Source organism: Cheilinus undulatus, linkage group 4 (genome assembly GCF_018320785.1).
Source record: "Cheilinus undulatus linkage group 4, ASM1832078v1, whole genome shotgun sequence".
NCBI classification, from domain to species: Eukaryota; Metazoa; Chordata; class Actinopteri; order Labriformes; family Labridae; genus Cheilinus; species Cheilinus undulatus.
In genome coordinates, this window is record NC_054868.1 from 10005200 (window position 1) to 10025746 (window position 20547).

Below are 20547 nucleotides of genomic sequence, written 5' to 3' on the forward strand. Positions count from 1 at the left end.
ATAAACATCAGAGATGGCATTATTTCAACATTTTTTAAAATTATGTTATAGGGATGGGGCTGAAACGATATCAGAGTGAATTACAGTCAAGTAACAAAACTGAAGTACAAAAACAGCTTTGATGTTGCACCAACAGTTTTTTTATGATTTATTTCTGAGGGTGTCATCATGTTATGTCTAAAAATACAGTAATGTCTTTCAAACTTACTGGTGTATTTGAAATTTTTTTTTGGCAAGTGTTTTAATTACATCACCCTCATTTTGAGCATCTTTGATTCATGAAGCTGTAAAAAAAAAAAAGTGCTTCTGTCAGAACTGTACAGGCCCACAAATCAAATCATCTATGAATCAACATGCATGTACAGAAGAGGATGAAATTTTTAGCCCCTGCCCCTCATCCAAATTTCCTTTTTTACCCCTAAGTATTTCCCAGGTGCTGTTAAACAGAGCAAGGAATTTTAACACAGCTTTTACAAACATCCTAGCTTTATTTTGCATGTTTACATTATTTAACTTTGCATACAGAAACAATTTTTTTTTCTTACAAAAATGACCAGTCAAAATCATCAGCCTGCTAATAGCCAGTTGTGTCTCCTTTTTGCTGGCTAACAGCCTGCAGTCTTTTGTTGCAGTTTTCAAAAAGTCTCAGACACGTCTCTTGAAGTTCCAGCCCATTCTTACTTGGTGGATCTCTCAAGGTCCTCCAGATTTGATGTCTTCTGGCATGGACCTTTGTCTTCAATTCACCCCACAGATTTTCAGTGGGATTCAAGTCAGGGCTTTGTGCAGGCCAGTCAGTAACGTTCACTTTGGTCCTCTGGAGGCAGTTCTTCACCAGGAGCCACATATGTTTTGGGGTGTTGTCATGTTGAAAGACAAATTAATGACCCAGACTCAGTTTAGCTGCTGACTCCTTGAGGATTTCGTTCAAAATCTTCACACATCCTTCTTTCTTCATGATTCCTTCCACCTTTTCAAGATTCCCAATTCCAGATGCACTGAAGCATCCCCACAGCACAATACTGCCACTGCCATGTTTCACTGTGGGAACAGTGTTCTTTGGGTTATATGCCTCTTATCTTCAAACATAACAGACATCTCTATGGCCAGAAAGCTCTAGTTTGGTTTTATCTGACCAAAGAACATGCCTCCAGTATGCATTCTTTCTCCAGTTTGTCCTAGCATATTTCAGTCTGGCTTGAAGGTGTCTCTTCTGCAAAAGTTGAGTTTTTCTTGGTCCATTCCTGTGCAGGGCCCTAGTGATGGTCTTCTTCAAGACTACAGTTCCTGACTTGTCTAAGTCCTACACTAGTGTGTGTGTAAATGTGAAGAGAACTCTCAGTTTAAACTTGGTTTTATGAGCTTTGAGTATTACAGACTTAAAGCACATCGTTGCACAAAAGTGGTTTGTGCTATGGCACAACAATAAGGTTAGTTCTAAAGGAGGCTAAGAGTTTTGGCCCTGGTAGTTTTGTTTTTTTGTGAAATAATTCTGTTTCTGTGTGCAAAGTAAAATAATGTAAGCATGCAAAATAAAGCTAGGATGTTTGTAAAAGCTGTGTTACAAAATGTTTCGGTCTGTTTAACAGCACTCAGGAAGTACTTACAAAAATATGAAAATTTCTTTGGGGGGGGTCACATATGTATGCCATATGCAAACAATGCTCACTGGAAATAGCAGCATCAGACAGAGAATGATTTTTTAACATTAAAGTCTGCATTTTTTTCAGCTGGCTATGTCTTCATTCTAACTGAGCAGCTTCATTAACCCTTCATTGTCAAGTCAAAGTAGTTTTTGACACAGTAGAGAAAGTCACTTCTAAGCATGTCCAAATTTTCAGTTGTGATGACTTTGAACTTAATTTTATATATTGAGTCATTTTTTATCATTGCTCAAATTTGGGCTGGTTAATAAAAATCTATTGTATGAAAACATGTATTTTTTAATTGTTTAATATGGGCTATAACACAACTGTGAGCGACATGCAGGAGAGGAGAGAAGATTCAACTTACCTGAGTTTGTTCCTTTTTTTTTTAGACACAAAATCAATAATTGAAACAACACATGCAACTCCACAATTCCCATGATTGGTCATTTCCGGGTGTGATTGCTTCTGTTTTATGGCAGGAAGATATTTTGTTGTCATCAGCATCCTTTCCTTTGAGTGTCATGATGTTTCTTTCTCAGTCAGATATCAATGTTCACTCTCTCCTAGGTTAATAACTTAGTTTGAGAAAAAAACACAAATATTAAGACTGGTTAAAATTGGTAAAAGAGGGTTAGTTTGGTTTTAAAAGATTTTTAAAAAATAAAAAACGTCAACACCACCTAGGTTAGAAGCAGAGCCAAGGACTCGTAAAAAATTCAAAGAACACACAGATTCTTTAATCAGGGAAAGCAGAGTGATTAAATCAAATTGTGCTTAGCAATAAAAGATTTATTATCTCTAAAAGTGTTGTTTTTTTAAGTAAAAAATAAAGTTTCCTCACTGTTTATTCTAACCACTGATTAGAACCCCATATACTTTGTCCGGTTTAGAAATAGTCCATCTTTGCACTGTCCCATGACTGCTCCCCTCATGCCCTCCGATCCTCATACAGTCCCGCCAGTTGATTAACAGCGATGTAAGATGGTGGTCCTGGGCTGGAGCCTGCTGACTGTAACCCAGGCCTGAGTGAATGGGCATTGATGGATGCTGGCTCTTGCTCTGCTGCTGCCACCCATGTGCTCTTGTCCTTGCTGCTGCCTTTTCTTTTTTATCTGTTGAAAGTTCAGCCTGCCAAACGTCCACAGCCCAGCTCACAGCTGTCACTAATCCGCGATCAGTTAGGGGAGTGTGTGTCTCCATGTCACCAGTCCATTTGAAATTGTGCACACAAACAGGCCTAGAAACTAATAAAAAACAACTCCATGAAAAAAATCCATTTAAGTAACAAAAATGATAAAAAAAAGCACTAAAAACTGATCAAATAAGCATGCATAGTGATAAAATCAACTAAAACCAAGAAGTAATAAAACATAAATTTCAACCTTGTCACATAGGTCCATCCAGGTTCCAGCTCCTCCTACAGTCTGACCTCCACGCAGCCTTTTGCCAGCTGTCTCTCCACAGCCGCGACACTGCCGCCACTACTGAGCCAAGCCCAGACCTCACTGCCAGGTAAACAACTCAGATGTATTGCATTTGTTTAAACTATTTTTAAAATATCTTTATGAAATACACAAAAATCTTACACTGACTCACAAATATTATTTTCTCAGAACCTGACACACATTCAATCTCTTCTTACTGCAAATAAACTTCATGACTCTTTGTTTCTCTCCTTAGAGTCCGACCTCGATGACTGTCGCTTCCCATGTCAGGGGAACTCGCCAAGAGAGAGCCTTTCCTCACAGTATGTCTGAGTTCATCTTTTTGTTGTTTTTGAAGGGAATTCTGATTTTTATACGCCTTGGTTGATTATTGTTGTGAGTCTAAATAACCATAAGGTACATAAAAGGTAGTCTATTTTCAGCCTCTGCAGTTTTCTTTGCTGCTGTGTATTAAAAGCCTCCTGTTTTATTCTTCCTTTGTTGTTGTTGTCAGGCACACAGAGTGATAATCTGGGCCTCTCAGTGGTTGAAATAAGCACTTTCAGAGAACAAACATGGATGGGACTTTTACCCCAAGGACTGCATTTGAATTGTTATGGTTAGCATGCAGCTGCTGACACACATAGTCTCAGTGTTTCTCACATAATGATGATGCTCCTGGGAAGTGGATGTCAGGGAGGCATAGCTTATTATGTCACAAACAGCTGGAATCAGGCCTCCCTTTTATTAGCTACACAAACACACACACAAGAGATGCACAATTCATTGAATTTTAATCTCAGTCACGATTTTAACCTTCCCGCAATTAAAGAAAAACTTGTTTGCAATCATTTATATTTTAAATGTGTGCTCCACTTGAGAAATCTGTTTTTTAAAAATACAAGTATAGCCCCGATTTTGTGTCTGTTTCTACTTCAGGCTCTTTGAGAGTGCAATATTCCCTGATAGGGAACATAAACAGAAGACCTGTTTCCAGCTTGTAGTTTTCACCAATCACAACACAGCATATTGGCGTCAAACTCAGTAAGGGAAGGCACGAAGCCCCAGAAATACACTATGTAGCTGAAATATCTCAGTTCCCACTTCTGTGGCTGGCTGCAGTTTAGGCTATAGGGGGCTGATCTCATGGTTGAAGGTTAAAATTACTTACATTTAGGTAGAAAACAATAATATTATCATACCAAAATATTGATTGTATTTTGGTTTATTTGAGATCCTGGCCCCTGCAGCATCTGTCAAGAAAACGCTGGCCCTTGTTAAATTTGGTTCAGTTTCAATTTTAGTTTACTTTATTGACATGAACAGATCAGTTGCTGCCAAAGCAATATGAAAAATAAAAATGCATTAAATAATTCACACATAATATAAATTTCCATATTAAATAATTCCACAAATATTCAATGTATAATAAAGTAAATTGGATTAATTAGATAAAACAATAAGACCAGAAAATGATAGAAATAAAAACAAAGAATAAAATAATAATTATAATAATAAATAAATAAATGAATAAAATACAGTGTGTTTGTTGGGAAGAGACTGATTGGTTGTCCCTCAGTAGTTTAGGACCTTTGCTGTAAAGCATCTGTTGATTTGTCACTTCAAGCAGTTTTGCCTTGACTGACTGACAACGGAACTTAAAGTAAACTATGACTGATTGACAAAGCAGGAAGGTAATTTTTCCCCTAACATAGATTTCATTAACTCCCTCATGAATTTTTTGTCAGTAGATAGAAGGATGCTAATCCACCCTGTTAATTCTTAGAAACAATACTTGGTTTACTCATTCAGAGCTGCTGAAAATGAACACAGTTTGAGTCACAGGAGATCTTTAATCCATCAAGTAAAACATGTTTGAACATTTTCCACTGTGCTGCAGCAGTTATCTGATCAGTTTCTATTTCTGTAGCAGAAACAGAAAACAACAGGAAAAGAGCCTATGGTTCACAACCTCAGTCACTGTGCAGATCAGAAAAAAAAACATGAACCACAGACTCAGGGTCTTGTTGAAAGTTTCCCAGCAGTGACTTCTCACTTCTCTCTGACTCCTTGCTGGTTTTATCCTCCTCCACACACAGGTCTCCTATGAGCTGTCTTCCTCTTCTGTTCGACCAGAGAGACGGTTTAGGGGCTGGAGTCAGAGCGCGTCCTGAGAACGTCCCAGCAGCCAGCCCTCACATCGAGCTCCTGCTGGAAAAGCACAGCAACGGAGAGATGGGAGTCAACAGTGAGTGGGAAAAAAAACACATTACAGTGGTTTCTGGGTAAAGCTGAGAGTCACAAGATGATCAAAGGGATAAGAAAAGGAAAAAAAATTCACATCATGCTTGCTATCTGAATTTAACTGTGACTTTTTCATTGTTTTATCTCTGAAAATAGCAGATTCTTTGACTGTTTCAAAACCTTGAACAATCCTTCAAAGAAAATCAGTCTTTGGTTTAACTTCTATTTATAAATGGCCACTCACAGCACTGAAATTCAACTCTCAAATACACTGAAATAGTCAATTAAAAGTAATAAAAGGCTAAATTAACTGCAAACAGGAAAAGGCAATTTGCTTGCTGATGTTTTTACCAAGCCTCAAAAAAATGATGGATATCTCTAGTAGGGATGGGGATTGAAGCACAGTTCTGTTAAGGAACTGGTGAGGATGACTGAACATTTGAAGAAGTCCAAGTAGTTTGTCTAGAGTTTAATGAAGCAGAAGATAAACAGAAGGCCCAACGTAACATATGTTGCACTAAATTTCTTGCAAGAGAGGAAAACATCCTCCATGGTCAAGCACATCAACACTGTGCATTAAATTAAACCAAAATGTAACACCTTAGACAAACACAGTTCAGTCTGGATGCTCCTGCAGGGACTGCTTACATCCTTCTCTTCTCAAGGCAGTGGCTGTTGCAGGAGGTAACACAAGGAATTAGAAACATCTTTTGAGTGGAGATTGATTATTCTTTCCTAACAGGTAATCTAGGGAACATTGCTGCTCACCTTTCAGCACAGGATAAATTCCTAATAAAGATATTACTAGCAGCTTGGAAAAAATCAGTAAGGTGGATACAGCCTATTGCTTCAAACATGGAAACATGGAGAAAATGACTTTTTCACTGAATCTAAAGGGAGGGACATTTTTGCCATTTTGGAAAAATGTATTGTGTTTCCAACTTTAAAGGTGATTGATGAACTATTACATGAACTGTACTGTATTTTCATCACTTTCGTCATGCTGAATACTAGGATTACTAATTGATTGATTAATTACTGTTCTTACCTATTTATAAATATGCAAAAACAAAAATAAACGATATAAAGCAGCTGCTGTCAGCACATTCGACATTTGTAGTAAGTCCTGGTAGCTAAAGGGTGCGTATCTTTAGAAAATACACTTTTTAAAAGTGATTTTTCACATATTTTTGGTCATGTACCAACACACAGAATGTGAGATTAGCAAACCAAGTCCATTATTTTTGGCCTGTCTTAATCAGAACAGTGAAATCTGACAGTCCAGTTCAGGTTCTGCACTCCAGGCATGCACTTTAATTCGTAACAGGTTCCACATTAAAAGCTGACTCAGTCATTTACTTACAAGTAAACCAGAAAGCATGCAATGTTTATTTACCGAGGTGAAGGTTACAAGGGTCTGCAGATCACGACTTAATTACTATGAGACATCATCTTCTCTCTCCTCCGCTCTTCATATGTCTGTAACAGACACTAACACTGACGATAATGAGATAAAGGGACTTCATATTATATGTTTGCTGACCGATAAATAAAAATGGGCCATGGGAGTTGATGCTTTGACAGAGGACAACAGTGACACTTTAGTAGAAACATCCTGCATCTTTGTGTTGAGTTGAAAATGTTTTATCTTGTTATTTACAGTGTAACTGCTGTGAAACAATCAGAATAAAACATGCTCCACATCACTTTGTGTACCCCTCTACCTGTATTGCCCAGCGCTGCATTGCTCCTCTCTGTCTCCTGCAGCATGTCCCTCATTCAGGCAGATATCTCAGCCCGCAGCCATGAAAGTACACAGCTGTACTTGTGTCATGGCCCTGCAAACTCAATAATTGACCATATTCCATGTCCGTTATCAGGCAGATCCATCTTGTAAAGCCTTAAACTGAAACATTTGTTCCCAGCTAGGAATGACTGGACCAGTCAATGTTAATGATTATCCTGAGGATTTCAAAAGGGTTTCTGCCTTGGTGCTCAAGCCCTATGTATCACCAAATTGATGTTTAGATAAGGCCATTAAAGAAGAAACACAGCATCTTTTGTTCTGAAGTAGCTGTTCTAAATGAAAGCACTTTTACCAGACTAAGTGGCTTCTGTCTGTTTTTAATCTTCTTAAAAAGGAAACAAAAAGGAAGTAAAATATGAAAAAAAAACATTTTGAACTAATTGTTTGTTTTTTAGGGTGGTGATTCTAGTATAAAAACTTTACACCATTAAAAAGCATCAACACAATCTCTGCAAGACGTCATCACTGATAAAACAAATTAAGACTAAAGGTCTTAAATACATGAAATAGTTGAACATTAGACTGCTTTGTAAGACGGCATGTTGTGTAAGACAAACAAAACAAACACAAATTTTAACTGAAGTTAAACTATTTTGTAGATTAACTTTGTTTTGCACACAGTCATAATTAGAATGAGGTATCAAAAATACATTTTTGTTAGGAGTCTCTAACGCTTACAGTAAAGGCATTAGTAACCTACACATGCTTAGATTTACCGGCACTCCTCTCTGTGCAGAAACAATCTGGTGCTATTTAGAGATGATGAATGTACCTGAGGATGGTGTGAGGGATGAAAAATAGTGCTTCGAAGCAGAAGCAGCTTTGTTTTACTTTGTTCTGTTGTGATCTCTCCTGAACCACACTGCTTTCTGCCTATTACTCATTTGTTCTCTGGGGACATCAGCTGACGTTTGTTTCTGTTCTATTCTTTACTATTTTGGCTTTTTTTTTACACCTAGGGCTGTCACACATCTTTCCTTCTATTTTCCTCACACTTATTTCTTTTCATTTTTTACTGCCTTGTCCTTCGTCCTATCGTTTACTTCCTTTTGTCAGTTAAGAATGTAAATGGAAAGTCATGCAGTCACAACCTTACATTTTTTCTCCCCATGCCCCTGTGAGAGTTTATTTCTCTTTCTTTCTCTCTGCAGAAATTAGAGTTTTTCAGTGTGCCTGTAATGCTGGGCACGCTGCGCACACAGCTCCATAGAAAATCAATTGGAGAGCATTTAGTGCATGGGTTGAATTCGAGTTCAGACCTCACAGCACTGCTGTTAGTTTTGTATTAGAATTAGTTTACGCTCAGTACCAAAGGAATCAGTGAGACATGCAGGCACTTGATTTTCAGATGTAGTCTCATCTCTACATCTCTGATGCACAGCTGTTTCATTGTTTTCTTGTCCATACTGTATGTAGTAATGTTTTCATTCTGATTTTTAGGCTTTTTAAATACAAAACCAAACAAAACTAGCATAGTAGCTTTAATATCTATTTTTAATTTCAATCTTAGTCTTAACTTTTGATTACATGTCTTTTAATTTTAGTCACATTTTAGTCATTTCTGTCCTTTTTAGCTTTAGTCTAGTTTTAGTCGACGAAACTCCAAACATTTTGGCCTAGTTTTAGTCCATAAAAAGTCCTCATATTTTATTCTTTATTTTTAGTCCAAGCATTTGTTTTCTTGCCCAAGTCTAGTACCAAATCATGGTAGTGTGTTCTATGCGCCCTGCCAAACCTGGGGTCCCTGCTTTCGACAGCTGAGAGGCAGAATAGCTACAGCTCCATAGCTTTTTAACAGATTTATACACCGTGGCAAAGTGGAGTTCTAATGTCCGACCAAAACTAAATTACATTTTAGTCTAGTTTAAGTCATCTTGACGAAAACTTAACTTGCATTTTGTCAGTTTTAATCATCACAGATCTGGCTTTGGTTAGTCTGAGTCTAGTTTTCACCATGCAAGAAAACATTTTAGTTATAGTTTTAGTCGACAGAATTAACACTGTTGGCATATTCATTTTTTTACTTAAGGCTTTTGCAAAGGTTTAAAAAAGCCTTAACTAAAAAAATCTCAAACACTTTGGTTTGGTCCCTGCCTCAGCACCTTTTACACATACAAAAAAATCCTGGAATTTGCCAAAATTCCAGCCTGAGCTGCGTATGTGAACATTAAAAGATGATTTTCAGCTTTACTCAGTGTTTTCCTGCTAGTCTCATAGTAACATTGCCACACAAGGTCAGGGGGAGCTGATATGTGAAAACAGCAGAGTGAGCTGTTGAGGGGTGATGGCATTTAAATCATGGCATTGCTGCAAATGGTGCAATCTATATGTATGTAATGAAGCCACTTTGTACTCTTTACTACTCTGTAAATACATTTGGTCACTCATATGTTTAGTACAAGAACTGATACAGTCCAGCTTCTTCTCTACAACACGTTTCACTTACTGAAACCCCACCATCCACTCATCCAACTGGGAAAACCCAGGAAGACGTCAGAGGCCGACTGTTATCGAAACTACAAGAAATTTTCAGGCGTGCATGGGATCTGTCTTAATTATGCTCCTGCCCTCTGAATCTTAGTGTAGACAACACTATTTTGTACTAATGTTCTAACCCTAACCCCAGTCATTTTCTTCTAAGTTGTTTCGTCAGATTTGACATACTTATGAGTCATCATTCCCATCATCACTGTAACCCTTATTGTCACTTTACTGTAACTTTCACACTCATCATAGCAAAGTGTTGTGAAATTAGTTACCAAAATAAAAAGGTAGATTTACGGAAGAGCCAAACAATCAGGCATTCATTCTCAAAGCTCAGACTTTGTCAGAAGAGCTCAGAAAATACACATCATATTTAAGGTTACAAATATGGACTTATTTAGGTCACAGACACAGTTTGGTGACCTCTTATATTTTCAGGTATGGCTCCACTCTCTGCAGCATGCAGGGGCCTACTCAGACCGTATAATGGAAAACATCTGTGGGGGAGCACAGGACCTTAAAGTGGGCCAACTTCAAGGATTAGGGCAGAGTGTTTCTACTGTACATTTAAAACAGGCTTGATTTTTTTCTGCACTACATTATCTAACACTACTGTTTTACGTTGAGACAAACTGTAAATTAATGGAAATACAAACATCAGTTTTGGATTTGCAAAACATAAATTGGTATTCTATTTAACAGAAACATTTTTCTTTGTCTTGTTTGGTAGCAACTATTTCAGACTACTTTTAAAAACAATATGTGGATATTATATTACATGATCTGATAAATCTCTCCTCTCTGCCTCTTATAGTTGTAGAGATGCTGCAGTCACTTCACTCCCTGCAGCAGGAGAACCAGCGGCTCCAGGACCAGATTCTCAGCCTGACGGCCAAAAAAGAGCGTCTGCAGCTGCTCAACACCGAGCTGGCTGTGCAGTTCCCTCCACACATTGTCTCAGCACAGAGCTCCATGCACTCCTCAGCCCAGATCAACTTCCTGTCATCCAGTCAAGGTCAGACTTTCTATCTCCTCTATGCTCTTTTATATCAAAAGCCATCTAAATGTTTTACTATTTATTTATTTCCATGTTTGCTCACAACTAGGACTGGGCAGTAATAATTTTTAATATTTCCAAACCCTCCCAGATTTTACGATATTACCAGCAGATGTTTAAACCACAGTATTCAGAGGCTTGCTGGTGTGTACATGCATGTACAGCATCAAAGCTTGTGCCTCTACAGGTGCTTCATTCATTCCTTTACAAAATGTGTGCTGTCGTTTAAGTCTAAAAAACTCAGTTTAGAAAAGTGCTGGAAGTGATTTATAGTTGAAAACTTGTTTTCGCACTTCACTGGTAAACTGAGTTCCATTTGGACAGGATCAAATCAAATTTTGCTTTTTCCTCTCCCTCTCTTTCTTCCCTCCCTTCCACCCAGAGATAAAATGAGAAATTATAATCCAAAACTATTATAAAAGTTATGGGAATATTAAATGATATTCCATGTGCTTTTTAAACAGATAAAGATGGACCTTAAATATTATTTACATTACGCAAGAATGGCGAGCTCCATCCAGAGGCCAGTTCATTTGATGGAAAGCTTATAAAAAGTAGCGGCCACTCCACCAACTAAATTAACCACCAGGCTTTGATTCTTCAATACACATAAAAAGAGGAACAGATACATTTAAAAGTTTTTAAAAACTGTTGATGGTTTTCAATTGGGCTGATTTTTTTTGTTGCAGGATGCAGCACTTGTGAATGGTAGATGGACTTGAGCTTGTATAGTGCCTATCTAGTCCAGTGATTTTCAACCACTGTGCCACAGCACACTGCTGTACCATGAGAGATAACCAGGTGTGCCATGAGAAATTATCCAATTTCACGTAATAGGTCAAAAAAATGTATTATTTAGTCACTGCAAATAATTGTTCAGCATACCAGTACTTAAACTTAATTAAAGCACTACTATGGCTATTTTCTAATACTCAGGATGCAGTATTACTGTATTACTGCCCATTCCTTCTCACAGTAGGATTTTGGGCTGTGGATCTGTTTTGGAAGTTATACAAACATAAATGTTGTGAGTTATTGATTAAAGGCTTTTCAACATAAATATTTAACACCATTGCAGTAAGTGTGAAGCTCAGGTTTGTAAATTTCACTGTTTGTGCCTCTCTTTCCTTTAGACCCCCTGAACACCAATAAGAGTCCTCTGTCCAAAAGCTGCTTCCTGAATGAAACCTCTTTTGTTACCTCATCTGAGGTGAGAACTCTTCTTACCCTACAGTGTTTTCACACATGCACTATTCTCCAGAAAAATTCCAGAAATTTTCAGGGTGAGCTGTATATGTTTATCAGGGACTTTTCCCACCTGCCCACTATTCAAAGTTTCCCAAGTAGCCTCTGTGAGCCGACTGCAGCAGGTAACGTTCATCTTCAGTGAGTGAGCAGGAGTGATGCTTTGTATATTCTGTGACTGGTGCTAACACCTTACTTTTGATGAAGCGGCTTCTTTATGTTTTTGTTCACCTGAACATACCATGACTAACAACATAGTAGTGATATTAAGGCAAAAACCTTTCATCATCGCACCAGACCCTGATGCTCATCTGTTATTTTGACATGTCCTTTGTATGTCATACCCTGGTTCCTGAATCCACTCAGCCTCCTCTCTGTCTGGCATGAAAACTCTACTCTGTGAAGGACATAGTACATACATAGTATTTTCATATACACAGTAAATTAATACACAACAGGAAGATTTAAGGGGCAGGCTGTCGGAACATTTCAGTGCATGTGTGAAAACAGTAGATACACCTTAATACTGGGATGTAACCAACACTTATTTTCATTGTTAATTGAAATGTCTGTGATTTTATTGATAATCAGTTAATTGTTTGATGTGTTTTAAGACCAAGATGTTACCATGAGGGTAAATTCCTACCATTTCAAACTTTGTAAACACACTCATGTTTACATTTTCATTGAAGTTTTTCTAACTTTAGTAGCTTTGTCATTATACCAGAATTTTAAACTTTGATGTGGTTCTAGTAAAAAACAAAATCAACAGTCATCAACAATACCGATACCTACCTGCTGTGATAACCTTGCATTCGTAATTGAAGTCCTAGACACCAGACACCTTATTTTTGACTATCAACAACTATGAGCAAACTGTTACCCACTGTTCATTTTGCACAAAAGCACTGGTGTCATTATAGTAGTATGACAGTTCAGACTTATTTGTAAACTTGAACCATGCATTCCTTTTCCAAGCATTAATCCTATGCAAAACATGTAGTGTTTCTTTAAAGTTTCAGCACTTTTGATTCTATTTTGCATTCAAATAACAGTCAAGTGTACGTAGAAACATCGCTTTATGATCCTTCAATGTCAGCTCTTCCTGTTACTGTGAAGCAGAGTTGACAGAAAGCTTGATTGTTCACCCATTATTAGGGAGAGTGAGCTGGGTTTACACTGTCTTTGGAGAAGTTAGTTTACCCTACTGATGATGTGTTGTTCCAATAAAAAGAAAAAAAGCACCACCATATTGATTAGAACAGTGGTTCCCTAAGAAAAAAGAAAATGATTTCCATTGTTAAATTTTAGCCATCATTTTAAAAATATACTGAGAAAATATATTTAATTGGAAAAAACAGTACTTCTTTGTACTTTTGTAAGGTGACCTTGAGTGTCATGAAAGGCCCCCTTAAATAAAATGTATTATTATTATTATTACAGTGATTTGTGCAGCAGTGAAAGCAATGTGTAAAAATGTAAACTGGCAAATGTCAGCATTAATGTGAGGTCTGCTGGTCTAGAAAGACACAGAGGAACACAGACAGTGCATTCAAGTATTCAGATCCCCTTCACTTTTTTTTTTTGATTTTTATGTTGCAGCCTGGTACTAAAATTCGTTAAATTCATTTTCATGATTATCTACTGAGTACTGAGTGAAAAACAGAATTTCAGATTGTTGTTCAAATATATGAAAAATAATATGCTCAAATATATATTGAGCTCAGGTTCCTCCCATTTCTTGCATCTTTCCTGAGATGTTTCTTCTCCTTAACTGGAGTACACCTGTGGTAAAATAAATTGATTGGACATGATTTGGGAAGGCACACACCTCTCTATAGAAAGCCTCAGCTGGCAATGCATATCAGACAAAACATCAAGCCATGAGATCGAAGGAGTTACCTGAAGAGCTCAGAGACAGGATTGTTGCAAGGCACAGATCTGGGGAAGACTGTGCCCAAACACAAAAACATTTCTGTTGCACTGAAATTTCCAAAGAGCATAGTGGCCTCTAAAACTCTCAAATGGAAGAAGTCTGGCACAACCAGGACTCTTCAAACTGGTCACCCAGCCAAACTGAGCAATCGGGAAGAAGGGGCTTAGTAAGGGAGGTGACCAAGAACCTGATGGTCACTCTGACTGAGCTCCAGAGATCCTGTGTGGAGATGAGACAAAGTTCCACAAGGACAACCATCACTGCAGCCCTCCACTGATCTGGGCTTATTAAGCCTGCTTTGCTTTCATGTGGAGTTTTTTGCAAACTCCTAGTTTGGCCAGGCGACCAGCTGCTGGAATGTTCCTGGTTGTGCCAAACTTCTTCCATTTGAGAATTATTGAGGCCACTGTGGGAACCTTCAATGCAGCAGATTTTTTATAGCCTTCCCCTGATCTGTGCCTGTCAACAAATTAAAACTAAACAAATGTTTGGGAGCCCCAGATTTAAAACATACAGTATCAAGAAGTATCTTACCTTACACGTTAGAGTAGTAGTTAATCTTCTCTTAACCATTCCTCTTTGTTCCAGGAGCTCCACTCTGGTAGTCCGTCCCGCAGTAGCTCCTCCCTCTCCTTCCAGAGTACCCCTCCTCCACAGCAGAGCCCTGCCTCCTTCAGCCAGCCCCTGCTGAACGGCCTGAGTCGCGGCCTGAGTGATGGTTTGGGCACCATCAGTCAGGCTGGTGGGTCATCACTGCCCGTGGTGGGTGGACTGATGGCGTCCCTGGCAGGAAGTCCTCAGCTCAACATGAACGGTGTGCTGGGCAGTCTGAATGGCGTGATCCAGTCTCCTGTGCAGAACGCTCCTCAGCCAACTCTCCCTGCCCTGCGCCCGCAGCCCCCACCGCTCAACCCCCAGGCCATCACACAAGGCTTTCAGCTGCCCAAGAGTGTGAGCCCGTATGTACCCAGTCTGTGTTTAGATTAGCAGGGCTTCTGGCTTTTGCTGGGTTCAGAGTTATTCTGATGAAGTTATCCAGTTTCTACCTAAAAGTTTTTAACATTACAAACTTAAGGTTAAAATCCAGATTTAATAAGCATGAGTGGATCAACTGACCTTTTTTTTTTTCGGTTTTCATGATTAATCCAATCTGATATCCTAAATCTGATCAGATCATTTCTGAATGACTGGGTCCTAAAGAGAAAATTCACTTCTTAATGTATTCATTTTTTCAGTTCATCAATTCAGCTTCTTTGTGTCCACAGCTCCCAGGTATCTTTGAATCAAGTTAGGAGCCCATATGTTTTTAAAGATGTTATGTGTGTTGGTTTATTATCTGTTGTGTAATCTGTCTGTATGTTCGTCCCTCTACTTTCAGATCTTCTCTCCTCTCCGAGCAGCAGAAGCAGCTTTTTCTCGAGCAGCAGCAGCAACAGCAGCAGCTCCAGCAGTTCCTCACCTCACAGAATTTTACTCCGGTAGTCAAACTCTTATGACACCGTGTCTCAGGCTACATTCACACTACTTGGTTTTTGTCTTAAGATACAAAATGTGAATCCTGCAAGGTTTTCATCTGGACTCCACACTATCGCTGAATTATGAGAGCACTCAAGCAAAGACTTTTTGACACAGTAGCCCAAAAATATAAAGGGTTAAAACTTCTTTTTACTTATGCCCTTGTATAAACATCCACTATGGGAGGTTGCCCAGATGGATGTTAAATACATCCAGTGCCATGGATAGGTGAGACAGTCTTTCTAGTGTGTCAGGTTACCCAAAAACATCTTCATATCCATCTCAGGAAATAAGTTTCCAAAATGTCAAATTTAATTAAATGCGAATTTTAGGCCATTTTAATTCAAATGCAGTAGGTCCATATTGTCTTCAAAAACTATCATTTTTATCTGTATAGTTTTGTGGTACCTTGACTGCCAAGTTCCCACAGTCTTTTTTAAGAGGCATCACAACAACATCATATGATTCTTCTGAGGAAGACTGCAGGAACTTAGCAGTTGAAACATTTCAAGGTAACACAAAGCTTTACTTGTCTGTCAGTTAGAAAACACTGAAAAAAACTCTTCTTATTTAAAAAAAAAAACAAAACAAAAAAAAACTAGAATCAGACATAGTTTGCCCAATGCTGCTGTGGCCTGTTTGAATTTGTTTGGCTTCAAGACTCTGTAATCTATGTTCTGTGATTGTTATTCAACGGATATATGAATTCAGTAGTTTTAAAGTGAATAGGAGGAAAGCATTATCCACTACCACGCCACCACAAAGGCTACCGTGCCTCTTTTTTATCAACAAGACTTCAGGCACTGTGAATGCTCAGATTTGAATTGCAAATGAGTGTTAGTTGTGGAGTTTGATGGACCAGTCAGACACTGGAAACACTGATGTCTTTGCTTACTTTGCAGGGTAGATGTTTTAAGTGTTACACCTTTTCACATGTGCATTTCTTGAATGTTAAGGATTGCATGCCCCTGAAATTTCAGTTTCCCTCTTGAATACAGTGCATTCAGAAAGTATACAGACCCCCCTTCACTTTCTACAAAATGTTGTTATGCTACTACCTGATGCTACAATTGTTTTAATCTTTTTTGTCTCAATCTACACTCAGTACTCCATAATGAAGAAGTGAGAACAAAATCTTAGATATTTTTTAAATTGTTGACATAAGTATTCAGACCCTTTACTCAGTACTTAGTTTAAGCACCTTTGGCAGCAACTACATCCTCAAGTCTTTTGAATATGATACAACAAGCTTTGCGCACCTGAATCAGGGGATTTTCTGCCATTTTTTTCTGAAAATCCTGTAAAGCTCAGTCAGGTTGGATGGGGACCGTTGGTGGACAGCCATATTCAGAGATCTTCAACAGGGTTCTAGCCAGGGCTCTGGCTGGGCCATTCTTGGATATTCACAGAGTTCTCTCTAAGCCACTCCTGTGTTGTCTTGGTTGTGAGCTTAGGGTCATTGTCATGTTGGAAGGTGAACCTTCGGCCTGGTCTGATGTCCTGAGCGCTGTGGAACAGGTTTTCATTGAGGATATGTTTGTACTTTCCACCATTCAGCTTTCCCTCAAACCTGACTAGTCTCCTAGTTCCTGCTGCTGAAAAACACCCCCACAGCATGATGCTGCCACCACCATGCTTCACTGTACTCAAAAGTGTCTGGTTTCCTCCAGAATTGTATCTTGGTTGCATCAGACCAGAGAACCTTGTTTCTCCCAGTCTGGGAGTCCTTCAGGTGCTTTTTTGTAAAATCCAAGTAGGCTTTCATGTGTTCTGCACTGATAAGACGCTTCCATCTAGTCACTCTGCCATAAAGCCACGATCGGTGGAGGGCGTTCAGGCTCCTCCCATTTCAAGAGAAATGGGAGGAGCCTGAAAGGGCAAAGGGTCTGAATTATTATGTCAATGATATATTTCAGTTTTTCTATTTATTAGTTTTCTTTGCAAATTTATTAATTTGTTTTCAGTTCATCATTATGGGTACTGAGTGTAGATTAATGAGAGAAAAATAAAAAAATAAATAATTGCAGCATCAGGCTGCAACAATAGAAATAGAATAATTTCAGAATTGACTATATGCTGTGTGAAAAGCTGTCACTCTCACTCCTTCTCAGTCTTGAGCCCATGCTAGGAAAAAGTGAGTGGCACTTGACATCATTTGCTTTAAAATGATGTTGTCCATAATGTCAAAGCAAAAATGTCAACAAAAGTTCATAAACACTGGCTTCACCAAAGCCTTGGAAATACAGGGGAGAGATGTCAGTGTGGAGGTGTTAGCTCAGTAATGAAATTAAAAAATAAACCAGGACTACAGGTGGCCTAGTGGTTAAAGGCGCTCCCCGTGTACATGGGCGGACCGGGTTTGAATCCGGCCTGAGGCCCTTTACCGCATGTCTCTCCCCAACTCTTGAGCCTGTTCCTGACTCTATCCTCTGTCCTCCTCTATCTAATAAATGCCCAAAAATAAATATTTTAAAAATAAAATAAACCAATTGGGCAGACATCTCAAAATAAAACATCAGTGGACTCTTGAGCTTATGGTTTTATGGTTTTTTCAAAGCACAAACAGCAACTAAAACACAGAGTGTCATGCACATTCAAGGGTTACTAAACATTAGACGGGCAGGTTTTAACAGGTAGCAAGCTCATCGTCCCATAATTTAGTTTCTCTGATTTATATCCTTTTTTGCTTTCAAACTGAAAGATATTTTTTCATCCAAAAAGACAATGAAAAAAATAGAAAATAAAGCACAACAAAGAAAAGTATACTGAGGAAATCTTTAAGCTCCATAGGAGCTTAGATTAAAGATTAAAGATAGGAGCAACCTTACCTGGGTTACTTAGAAATACTGTATATTACTTTTTACACTTATGTGAATGCTTTCCTCACCAATTAGGATTTTCTTTCATTTTCTCTGACCATTTACAAAAAATTACACAGAACAGTTATTTAATTAAAAAACAGCCAAGTTAATAGTTTAAGTGGTGCATGAAATAGATCAAAATAAGTTCAAAAAAACTACAAAATTAAAGTCTTTCTGTTAATGAGATGCAGTGGTCCAGCCAAAGAATATAAAATAGCATAACAGTCATAGGGGGATTATTTTGTTGGTTTTATACGTAGATGCTGTGTCGGTTGAACAAATTAGACTGTTTCTCCAACATAAAGAGCATAAAGGGAACTTTAACCTGTTCTAATTTTGTATTTCACCTCTGAATGTCCCATCAAGTGTCTGTGTTCCCCCTTTATCAGGAGCAGCAGGTGGTGGTGTGCCAGATGCTGCAGCAGCAGAGACAGAGGGAGCTGCAGCGCCTCACGCTGACAGGAGCGCTCACCTCCAATCCAAACTCACCCATGATTGCCCAGTCTCCCAACCTGATGTCTTCAGCCACAGCCTCACCCCTGCAGGGCAGCCAGGGAGGGAGCCTCTTCAGCCTGCAGGAAAACGCACTTCACAAGCCCGGGGTGAGTAACCCTGCAGGACAAAATCATGACTGTATTTGATGTCACCTTTCAGAAACATGAGACCCTTTTCTGATGTATTTACAGTCTGCAGGAGAAAAAGGCGGAGATAAGAACGGATGATTTCCTCGATCACAGGAGCAGCTCAAATGAAGAAAACCGGCATTAATGCCAACTTGAAGAACTGAGGTCAACGTTAGCGTGACTTAAGCGTCTTTCCTTGTGTCATCTTCATCTTACTCCCTCTTTTATGAATGTATAACAGGATGAACTCAAACGTCGAGGTGAAGTTTTTCGTGTTTTGATATTCTTTATATCCGAGGTTCTTCATATAGGTTTTTGTGTAGGCAGCTTTCAGAGAGCATGAAAACAGTGATCTCTTCTTAAATTGCACTAATTTGTTAGCTAGACCAATGGGGCTGCTTATGAAGGCAGAGCTCATCCCTGCAGCAGCAGCGTTCGCTCTCAAGGTGGGAATATATTTTCAGTCTCTGACTTCTTTGAGCACTTACCGTTCATGATTTCCTGCTTAAATCAGCGTTTCAATTCAGTCAGTGAGACGTTTTTGCAACCTCAACTGTCTTCCTCGATATTTTGTCTTCCCTTTGTGTTGTTCACCCCTCCTAGATTTCATGCAGATCTTCTTTATGTTGCAGCCTCTCACATGCACTTATGATGTAAAGGGTAAATATACTGTCTTTTTTTATGCTTGGTTAGTGGCATTTTAACATAAAAGCTAGTAATTACCTCAGATCTTTCTGCCACCTTTTTCCTGTTGTTGGAATTGTGTGATAACTCATTACCGCAATAGCCTTCACTGGATTTAAAATTAACTCATGTAAATGTAAAATGACACAAGACCCTCGTGTCCAAAATGGCCCTATAGTCCACCAGAGACTGACAACAACACAGACTTTATTTAAAACCACCAGGAGAGTTTCTAAAGACTTTTATATCCTTCCAGTTGCTATGGAGATTAAGCAGACAAAACCAAACATTTGGATATTTTAAGTAAGATAATAATTGCATTTTCCTAAACAAGTGTGCACTTTGCATGTTAGAAGCTAACAGAGCAAATTAGCCATGAACACAGTACCTTATAAAGGATGCTTGGTACTAAGTAGGCCACTAGGCACTGACAGGTTTTTGATTTATGTGAGTATTTTTGCACTCTTCCTCCTGAAGTGTCTGTTTTTTGTGTTATTTTCACACATAGATATCCTTTTCATGCTCATCAACTAGTTGTTCTTTTAGCAATACTGGATAGATAATGCCTTAATGATGCTAGATTAACAGAGAAAACCATGAGCCCAAAGGCTTACTCTCTTGTTGTCTTTCTTTGATAGTGTTTTTTATCTCGGGTCCGTGGAGGAGTGCATTAGTAAAGTCAGAGCACTCTTCCTAAACCTGTTTATACTTTTGATAGCAGACTGATAATTTTAAACGTTGAAATGTGTGAATAACCGTATAGTGGAAACTGAAGTGTCAAATCATTTTCTATTGTAATTTTTGTGTTCAGATGCAATGTTTTTTTTAGTTTGTGCTTCAGAGTACCGAGAAACAAGGACTTATTTTGGTTCTTACAGTAAAGCCTGCAGAGAGGTGTCATAGGAGACCAAGATGTAAACTTTTATTAAAGAGCTGTCGCAGCAGTGTATGATGAATAGTGTAGCTGTTATCGACTGAGAAAACAGAAATATGCCAATGTTGTTACTGTTGACCTTTA

The 20547-nt window shown here is 38.6% G+C and overlaps 1 protein-coding gene across 3 annotated transcripts in view; it reads left to right on the plus strand.

Moving 5' to 3' along the window:
* Positions 1 to 19572, plus strand: part of LOC121508008 (protein AF-17-like) — a 58090-nt gene extending 38518 nt beyond the window's left edge. For 2 of the 3 annotated variants that reach the window (XM_041784466.1, XM_041784464.1), the window contains 9 exons: positions 3044 to 3161; positions 3330 to 3396; positions 5173 to 5321; positions 10423 to 10623; positions 11799 to 11875; positions 14435 to 14805; positions 15225 to 15324; positions 18612 to 18824; positions 18909 to 19572. In XM_041784466.1, the coding sequence (XP_041640400.1) occupies positions 3044 to 3161; positions 3330 to 3396; positions 5173 to 5321; positions 10423 to 10623; positions 11799 to 11875; positions 14435 to 14805; positions 15225 to 15324; positions 18612 to 18824; positions 18909 to 18944 (1332 nt within the window). In that variant the 3' untranslated portion in view covers positions 18945 to 19572. The remainder of the gene's footprint in view (positions 1 to 3043; positions 3162 to 3329; positions 3397 to 5172; positions 5322 to 10422; positions 10624 to 11798; positions 11876 to 14434; positions 14806 to 15224; positions 15325 to 18611; positions 18825 to 18908) is intronic. The other variant, XM_041784465.1, reaches the window with a different exon arrangement.
* The last annotated feature ends 975 nt before the right edge of the window (positions 19573 to 20547 follow it).